At 41.2% G+C, this 9,670-nt stretch overlaps 1 protein-coding gene across 1 annotated transcript in view; it reads left to right on the forward strand.

Annotated features, from left to right (window-relative positions):
- ACTR3B (actin related protein 3B) overlaps positions 1–7,889 on the forward strand; it is a 1,003,497-nt gene extending 995,608 nt beyond the window's left edge. Inside the window, exons 7-8 of the mRNA XM_030826238.1 lie at positions 6,035–6,141; positions 7,534–7,889. Coding sequence (XP_030682098.1) covers positions 6,035–6,103 — 69 coding nt within the window. The 3' untranslated portion in view covers positions 6,104–6,141; positions 7,534–7,889. The remainder of the gene's footprint in view (positions 1–6,034; positions 6,142–7,533) is intronic.
- The last annotated feature ends 1,781 nt before the right edge of the window (positions 7,890–9,670 follow it).

The following is a 9,670-nucleotide window of genomic DNA, read 5'->3' on the forward strand; positions in this document are numbered from 1 at the left end:
TTCTAGTTCAAAATTTTCCTGGAAAATAATGAAGTAAACTCAGACACCACAGGCTCTATAATTATGAGATTTTTGTGGAGAATCCTGGGGGCAATTTGGTTTAATGTATATTTATTTAAATGTCATAAAAGTCAACTCATCAAAGTTGTAGGGCCACTTTCAAACTTGATGCCATATTCAAGGAAGACAGGAAATGTCACAGAGTAAGCCTATGTCCCCTGGAAATTGGTTTTGTTACCCGAATGTCAGGGGTTCGGTGTAGGTCCTGTTGCTTGCTGCACTGAAAGCCAGTCATTGATACAACAAGTACTGCCATGGAAGACAGCTTTAATTGGGTGCTGTAGGCAAGCAGATGGCAGATCATTCTTAAATCCACCTGCCTGAGCAACTGAAATGATGGGTGTATGTAGTGAGGAAGAAATTTAACCAAGTGTGGGAAAGCAGGAATAAGAGAGGGGTAAAGAAGAAGAGCTGGTCAACAGGAAGCAGGTTTAGGTAATCACCACAGGTGATGAGTCTGGTGTCTCATGGTCCAGATGCCATGATCTGGTAAGTTTCGTTCTTTGAGGCTGTCTGGGAGGCCTGATCCTTTATTTTCTGAGAAAGGAATTCAGATAATATAAATACAACATGTTTAAGTTTTAAGACTGGGAAGGTCAATTTTTATGTTTATTTAAAAGAAACAATAAACATCAGTTCTACAGGACAATTGGGAGGCTTTTTTATATCTCAAAGAACTACAAACATTATGATAAGCAATTTATACTTGATTCTGCCATGTGTCTATCTTTCTTATTATAATATAGGATCAGGGTTCCAGTGTTGAAATGGACAAAAGCCATCATTCCAAACACCCCACTGGTTCTCCAAGCCATGCCCAAGCACATCACTCTCATCAATATGGGGTATCTCTAAAGAGGGGTCAATCATTTCTCTCTCTTTAGCACTCAACACCCAACATGTATACTCAAGTTTGCAGGTGGGTACAGGAAAGGACAGCTCTTTATCACAAAACACTGTTACCCTTGGCTTCACTGTGACACATTTAAGTGGAGAACATTAGGGAATAGTCAAAGGTGTGTTGAAATTAATTCTCAAGTTTTCAAGCTCAGACTACTAGGTACCCTACTGACTGAGTCTATACACAACGATAGCAGTGAAAATGCTGGGGAAAAAAAAAACTGTACTTAGCAACCCTGCAAAAGCAAGTCAGGATACATTATACTGTAACTTCCATCTGGCAAATGTATGCTTCATTACATCTGCAGAGTTAGAGGGGATTGCATGGCATATTGTTTCAATTATTATCAATAGCCAATACTGATGGGCTGCTTGCCACTAAAAAGAATCAACATGTAATTTAGAAAAATAGCATAAACTGTAAGTACAAATTGTACTATTTATTACTATCCCAAGTTATTAATTTGTACTTCTGGATATTATGATTGGTATTTGGTGATTTCCAGCTACTTGGAAATAAGAACATCCTCTTAGAGAGCTAAATAATAAAATCAATCCACAAAAAACCAAAGACGCCAGATGCAATATCACCAGGGACAGAAAAGGGATCTCAGGTTACAGCAAGACTTTACTACAACCAGATTAAAGGTATTGATTTAGTTAAAGAAGTCAGGATGCTAGAGCTTTGCATGGATCACAGAAAAAAATATTAAAATTGGGTAAAAAACAAAAACCCCAAACAGCTTCAGTGGATGTCAGGAGACTTGAGGGCCATTTGCACTTGAGACGGGAAAGCTATGCAGACTTAGGCAACTTGAAATTAAATTCTAGAGGATAAAGAGGTATAGGATAATTTGCTCTGTCCCTGAAAAATGTCAGCCTTTATATATTTCAGAACCAGTCAGAGGACATTACCTATGCATGACTTTATCTTCCTGTGTAGACTCCAAGGGTGCTGTTGGGCCCGCTCTGCCACCATCTTTGCACAGCGTGGGCAGCGGCACATCCACCACCCCTCTGCTGGTCTTCAAGTACACGTGATTCAGCAGTGTGATAGCCTGTAAGCAGCCAGTATACGTAAAAACAGCCCAGCCATGGGGCAGCTCTCTCATCCACAACCTGCAGAAAAGAGTCAAGAAGGGCTTACCGCTGCAGAATCTGCAGAGTTGTCATCTTTTTAAAGTTTGCTCTTACATAAATATCACCCACAATTGAGACAGCTGTTGGGCCCAGATATCACACAATATGTCATATTAATAAAAACAATAAACACACCGGCATTATTTTACCTTAACGCCATTGAAAAGCAATTTAATTTGAGGACACATCGTATTCCCAGTATGTTATTTTTAATACAATTAGATGGTCAGGGAAGTTTTAATAGAAAGGTACTTCAAATCAAATATTAGTTCTGAAGATACCGGATATTGTTTTATACAAAGCTTTTAAATCACAATAAAATAGTTATGACACAGCAATAACTTAGCAGTCTTTTCCCATTAGCTGTAAATTGCATCCTATTACTCTAAAATATTTCATATAGTATAAATCTACTCTTTATTTACTTTCCATAATGCATATGGTATGCTTCATATCATGTATTCTTCCTGAAATAAACAGCCCTTTCTCTGACCTGCCCTAATGCTTACCATTTTCAGCCTCTGCATCCTCCAAGCGGCCCTTCATTTGACCACTTTAGTCTTTAGAGTAGGGACAGGCCAGTAAGCTCCTGTAGCCCTTATTTGTCACAATATGATATTCCTTATAAATTTGTTTGCAATGTATGCTGCATTAAATTGCACATTTTGGAGCCAGGGTAATGAATACTTTAAATGTCCATGTTCTCCAAAGAACTTAAGAAAATGCTGATGAAAGTAAGAACTTCAGAAATACGTGTTGATTAAATCACCCATAGGAGTTTCAGAGAATTAGTGTATGTATTTCTTTCATCACAAACACACACACACACACATGCACACACACACACACAGAGACACATGCACAAACACACACGGAGGGATTAAAATTTTAAACCAAATTGAAATGTCAAAGTTAAAACGCTTAAAAAGAGGTGGTGTCGATTCTCATTATTCATGGTAGCTGTGTTCTATGAAGTTGCCGGGAACAGAGTAAACACTGGACTGTGGTTTCTGTGGAAAACACAGGGTTAGGTTTCTTAGCGCCTATGGTCATAAAAATTATAACCTTTTTTATATTTATTTCTGTTTTTCAAAATTAATATATATTGTTGATTCAAGTGATAATTGCTTCTCACTTATATGGAGAAAAGTCAGAAAAAGCATAACAAACAAAAACCTAATGGCTTTTATATCTTAGTAATATTGAGTATACACAGTAATTTTCTGTGTATGGAAGAAATTATTCCTCTAAGCTAGTGCTAATAAAATGATTCATTTGGAATTAATACAATCCTCAATCTAATTTAGCCTATATTTAAGAAAATGTACATTCTATTATCAATACATTCCCTATACCTATTTTCCTTATTATTTTAAAACTTGTCTGACACAAACCATCATCAATCTTTATGTTTTTAGGCTTTTAATATCTAATATAGTATTGAATTCCTTGTGATGTAGAGAAAATCTATAGCAACTAGGTTTTAAAAGGGTTGAATATTGTTATAATTCTATAAAATTGGTAAAAAGCATTTTTATTAAATTAAAAAAATCTTACTCTCTTTCAAATTTATCACAAAATTAGCCTGTCTTCATTTTTTCCTAAAATAGGAGAAAAACGCAGTCAATTTTAGTTTTAAAGGCATCATAAGTTTAAGAATAACTTATGAAAACTAACAACCAATAAAGTCATCAGAATTTAGTGTTGAACACAAGTAAGATAATGAGAATTAAATTTGGCAGGAGAGTTAGGGACAATAAACGACCATTGAATTAGAAATGAGAAGATTTCCACTGTTGCCCTGGATCTGATGCTGATCTGCTCATGGTGGACAGGTCACACATGTCACTGTTCATTCAGTAAATATTATCAAATGCCTACTATATGCCAGGTGCTATAGGGAGAATTGGGGCACACCAGCAAAAAATAGAGAGGCCCCTCATTCTTGTTTGCTGATGTTATAGATATTCCATCCAGATTTACATTTTTATGGTTCCATGAGTAAAGTTGACACCTGCTCCCTAGGTGACCATCCAATCTCATCCTTTTAAGCACTCTCCACATAGTAACTACGTCCAATTTTTTATCCCAAGTCTGTAGCTCTCTTCCTAAATCTAGATTTACATATCCAGCTGCTTGGATGCTTAATCGGCATCTCAACCCTAGCCAGACTTCTGATCTTCCACCCCACCTGTTCTCCCGCAGTCTTCTTCACCTCAATTAGTGGCCACTGAAGCCGAACTCCCAGGAGCCATCTTAAAGATCCCTCTTTTCCACCACCAAGATTTCCTTTGGCTCTGTATTGAAACTACCATCCCCCAGAAGCCACTGGTTTCTCCCCTCCACTCACAATGGCCTTGCCTGGTTTCCTGAAATAACCTCCTAATTCGTCGTACTGCACCTGCCCTTAACCCTCACACTGAAATCTCAACACAGTAGCTAGGGTGATATTTTAAAAATTCAAGTCGGCCGGGCGCGGTGGCTCAAGCCTGTAATCCCAGCACTTTGGGAGGCGGAGGCGGGCGGATCACGAGGTCAGGAGATCGAGACCATCCTGGCTGACATGGTGAAACCCCGTCTCTACTAAAAATACAAAAAATTAGCCGGGCGTGGTGGCGGGCGCCTGTGGTCCCAGCTACTCGAGAGGCTGAGGCAGGAGAATGGCGTGAACCCGGGAGGCGGAGCTTGCAGTGAGCCGAGATCGCGCCACTGCACTCCAGCCTGGGCGACAGAGCGAGACTCCATCTCAAAAAAAATAAATAAATAAAAATAAAAAATAAATCAAGTCAGATTCTGTCACTTCTTGCTCATTTATTCTAATAACTAAATATCTACATTTAGAAAAACATCCAATCACTTTACAGTGGCCTCAATGTAACCAACAGCCCCACATGATCTACCCCATTTCCTCTGCGAAGCTCCGGCCACTCCTTATCCGCTCCAGGGCAGCCCTGCAGCTCCCTGGCCCCATTGCGCACGCGACATGCAGAGCACTGCGAGTTCGGTGTCAATGGATCCACCATGTACCCCTAACCCATCACAGTCCCTGGAAGTGAGGCCATATCGCGTGGAGTAAAGTGGAGGATCACCCTTCCTTCAGGTATCTTTCCAGTTCCCATCTTTTAAATATCCTTGTCTCAGGTATTTCTTCTACATGCATTGAGCATCCAATCAGATGGCATAGTAACTTTTGCTTCAAACATCAAATATCGCTTTTAAAAACTCATGAGGTGTGGCTGGGCACAGTGGCTCACACCTGTAATCCCAGCACTATGGGAGGCCGAGGTGGGCAGATCACCTGAGGTCAGTAGTTCAAGACGAGCCTGGCCAACATGGCAAAACCCCATCTCTACTAAAAACACAGAAAATTAGCCAGGTGTGGTGTCGGGCGCCTGTAATCCCAGCTACTTGGGAGGCTGAGACAGGAGAATCACTTGAACCCAGGAGCCACAGGTTGCAGTGAGCCGAGATCGTGCCACTGCACTCCAGCCTGGGCGACAGAATGATACTCCATCTCAAAAATAATAATAATAAAATAAATAAAAAACAAAAAATAAAAAAAATGCTTCCGTCAGCCCTTCTGTAAGGGTAGGTTTGTTATGCAACAAATTTATCTTGTTTTCTTTTGTCTGGAAAACCTCTTTATTTCCCTTTCATTCTTGAAGGATAATTTCTGTGGGTATAGAATTGGCAGGTGACTGTTCTTTTCTTTCAGCACTTGGAAAAGCACTTCATTCATTTCTGGTCTCCATGGTTTGAGATGAGAAATCTGCTACCATTTGAATTGGTGTTCTCCTGTCAGCAACGTTTCATTTCTCCCTGGCTGCTTTAAACATTTTTCTATTTTATCTTGGACTCCAAGTATACAAATGTGAGCTCTTTTGTTATTGACCCATGAGACTCTGCTGCCCTATAACTGTTTTCCGTTTTTCAGATGGAACAAATTCCACTGAGCTATCCTCGAGCTCATGGATTCCATCCTCTGTCACCTCCATTTCATTGAGATGACATGTTGAGCCCATGCATAGCCTTTTATTTGAGGTATTCTTATGATTTTCATTTTTAATTCTAGGCTCTACTTTTGCTGAAATTTTCTGTTTTTTTTCATTTGTTTCAAGAGAACCCATAATTGCTTATGGAAGCATTTTTATGACAATTACTCTAAAATTCTTTGCAAATAATTCCAACACCTTGAGTCATCTTTATGTTGGAGTCTCAACTGACTCTTCATTCATTTGTGATTTTTCTGGTTCTTGCTATGATGGGCGATTTTTTATTGTATTCTGGAATTTTGATAAGATTGTGAATCCTAGTTACATTTTTTTTTTTTTTTTTGAGATGGAATCTAGCTCTGTCTCCAGACTGGAGTGCAGTGGCGTGATCTCAGCTCACTGCAACCTCCGCCTCCTGGGTTCAACCAATTCTCCTGCCACAGCCTCCCAAGTAGCTGGGATTGCAAGCATGCGCCACCATGCCTGGCTCATTTTTTGTATTTTTAGTAGAGATGGGGTTTCACCATGTTGGCCAGGATGTTCTCGATCTCCTGATCTCGTGATCTGCCCACCTCAGCCTCCCAAAGTGTTGGGATTATAGGCATGAGCCACCACACCTGGCCTACTCTTTTTTTTTTTTTTTTTTTTAATAGCCATCTTCTCTGTTGAGATGCAGCACCAGGGCTGTGTATCTGTTCAGTCTCCTTTGGGCCCAGGGCCAGTACAGGAGGGAAGGGAGAGCAGAACATGGACCACTCTACCTTGTGTTGCCTCATTCTGTCTCATCAATGCCTAATGGAAGTGGGCTTACACTGCATCCTGCTGACACCACAGATAAACTGGAGCCCATGGCCTGCTTCCCTGGGACAGGAGCTAGGGTGGAAAATCAGCTTCCAGCTTGGCCCTGCTGAAACCCTGGCAGGGGCAGGTTCCATTGTAGTTTGGCTGGAATCAAGCAGGTATTGTCAACAGCATCTTCTATTGTTGGAGTCCTTTTGTCCCAGATCCTGAGATGGTGTAATTTTTAAAGAAAAGAGCTTCAATCGGCTCACAAGCCTGAAGGCTGTACAAGCATGGTGCTCAGCTTCTGGGGAGGCCTCAGGGAGCTTTTACTCACAGAGGAAGGTGAAGTGGGAGCAGGCACTTCACATGGCAAAAGCAAGAGCAAAAGAGTGGGAGGCAGGTGCCGCACACTTCTACATGACCGGATCTCTTGTGAACTCAGAGCTCACTCATCACCAAGGAGATGATCCACGCCCTCCATGAGGAATGCGCTCCCATGATATAAACACCCCACCAGGCCCCGCCTCCAAGAGTGGGGATTACAATTCAACACGAGATTTGGTGGGGTCATATCCAAACTACATTAACCTTAAATTATGAACATGGTAAACTAAATAATCTGCTTTCTTTCTTTTCCTGTTTTATGTCTGTTTTTCAGATTTCCAAGGCCAGCAATGTTCTCTTCCTCTCCCTTTTCTTTGTATAAAAACTCATTCTCAAGAAAAACTCTCGTATCAATTGTTTACATGTCACTATGGCTAAGACACTAAAAGCCCTCTCCCTGCAAAACTAGTGGCAAAGCTCTCTAGAGAACCACAAACTGTTGCATCCTTACTACGTGGGGCAGCAGCAAGCCCAGGTGAAGATGTGAATGTTCTTAGAGAAAGTATTAATAATGTACCGACACTTACACCTGGGTGAATAATTTCATCAACTCTCCTAACTCACACTTGCACAAACTTCATCTGGAGAGAGAGGGAAAGTTGTGCAAGAAAAAAATGGGTACTGAGGTCACTGTTTTTCTCAGGAGTGGAAGGAGATTAATCAAGGTGGCAATAAACAAAGTTACTTACTGTTTTAAAACTTAATGACAACCCTACAGGTTATTAACAATGCCAAAGTTGCAGGGCACGGTGGCTCATGCCTGTAATCCCAGCACTTTAGAAGGCCAAGGTGGGCGGATCATCTGAGGTCAGGAGTTCAAGGCCAGCCTGACCAACATGGAGAAACCCTGTCTCTACTGAAAATACAAAAAAAAATTAGCCAGGTGTGGTGGTGCATACCTGTAACACCAGCTACTCAGGAGGCTGAGGCAGGAGAATTGCTTGAACCCGGGAGGTGGAGGTTGCGGTGAGCCGAGATGATGCCATTGTACTCCAGCCTGGGCAGCAAGAGTGAAACTCAGTCTCAAAACAAAACAAAACAAAAAGCCAAAGTGGAAAAGAAAAAATTTTGTGGTGTTTGCATTCGATTATTATGCTTTAATTCAACCATTCATAATTTCTAGGGAACATTAATTTTATTGCAATCCCAGGTAAATTTAGGATAATTTAATAATCATTGGTGTTCTATTCATCTACTTGTCTTTAAAATCCACATATATTTTTTAAAAGATGACATCCTTTAAAAATATTATGTTCAGTGAATTTTCAATATTATTTTAAATATTATCATGGACAGTTGTTATTGGAAATGACAGTTCACCATTGCAAATCAATGCAGTGGCTACAAGTCCCCCGTGTCACAAAAATAGACGGGGTAGCTCTGACAGCATGCATCCTTATGCCCTGTTCTATTAATAATGCAGGCCGGGCGCGGTGGCTCACGCTTGTAATCCCAGCACTTTGGGAGGCCGAGGTGGGCGGATCACGAGGTCAGGAGATCGAGACCACGGTGAAACCCCGTCTCTACTAAAAAAGACAAAAAATTAGCTGGGCGTGGTGGCGGGCCCGTGTAGTCCCAGCTACTCGGAGAGGCTGAGGCAGGAGAATGGCGTGAACCCGGGAGGCGGAGCTTGCAGTGAGCCGAGATCGCGCCACTGCACTCCAGCCTGGGAGACAGAGCGAGACTCCGTCTCAAAAAAAAAAAAAAGAAAAAAAAAAAATAATGCACTGCGCCCCATCAGGGTCTGCAGCTATATCATTACTCACAGAGACAGTTCTGCCTTTGGCTTTCCCTGGTCCTCCATGGCTAGGAACACTATGTAACAGGGTTTTGCAGAATTCACTGGGTGGTTAGTCTTAGAAAACCCAAGACAGAAACACACAGCCAACTATCTCCCAAGTGCTTGTGCTTGAACTTTCAGAACCTAAGAAAATTGTGTCGAAGCTGAATCTGCAAATACAAATGGAGAGTGAAACTGGTTCTATAGAATCCAACTGACACACTCTTTCCTCCTGTTAAGAATTACTGGCTATTGAACCAATTCCTGCCTATTAACCATGAGGTGAAGTCCAAGATCCACAATCAAGCATTCAAAGATCCAACCTGATTTTTCTTTGCACAACTGTTTTACTAGGAGTAAGACTGACTTGCCTGGTTTACCAAGACAAGCTGTGAGAATTCTTCCCACTTACCTTTACTGAGTCAATGTGGACAGTTTGAAATAACTTAAACCATTCTTCTTACATTTCTAAATCCTACACAAGCCTCAAAACAAAATCCAAGTCACTTTTCCTCTGTGGGGTCTTCACAGAGCCCCCCCAGCAGGCGTTCGTCTTGCTTTCTCCTGTGCAAATAGCTCTGAAGGTCTGTATTGCAAATATGACAGTCAACACACCAGCTAAGGTAGAATA

The sequence above is a fragment of the Nomascus leucogenys genome, chromosome 13 (genome assembly GCF_006542625.1).
Source record: "Nomascus leucogenys isolate Asia chromosome 13, Asia_NLE_v1, whole genome shotgun sequence".
In the NCBI taxonomy this organism is placed as follows: domain Eukaryota; kingdom Metazoa; phylum Chordata; class Mammalia; order Primates; family Hylobatidae; genus Nomascus; species Nomascus leucogenys.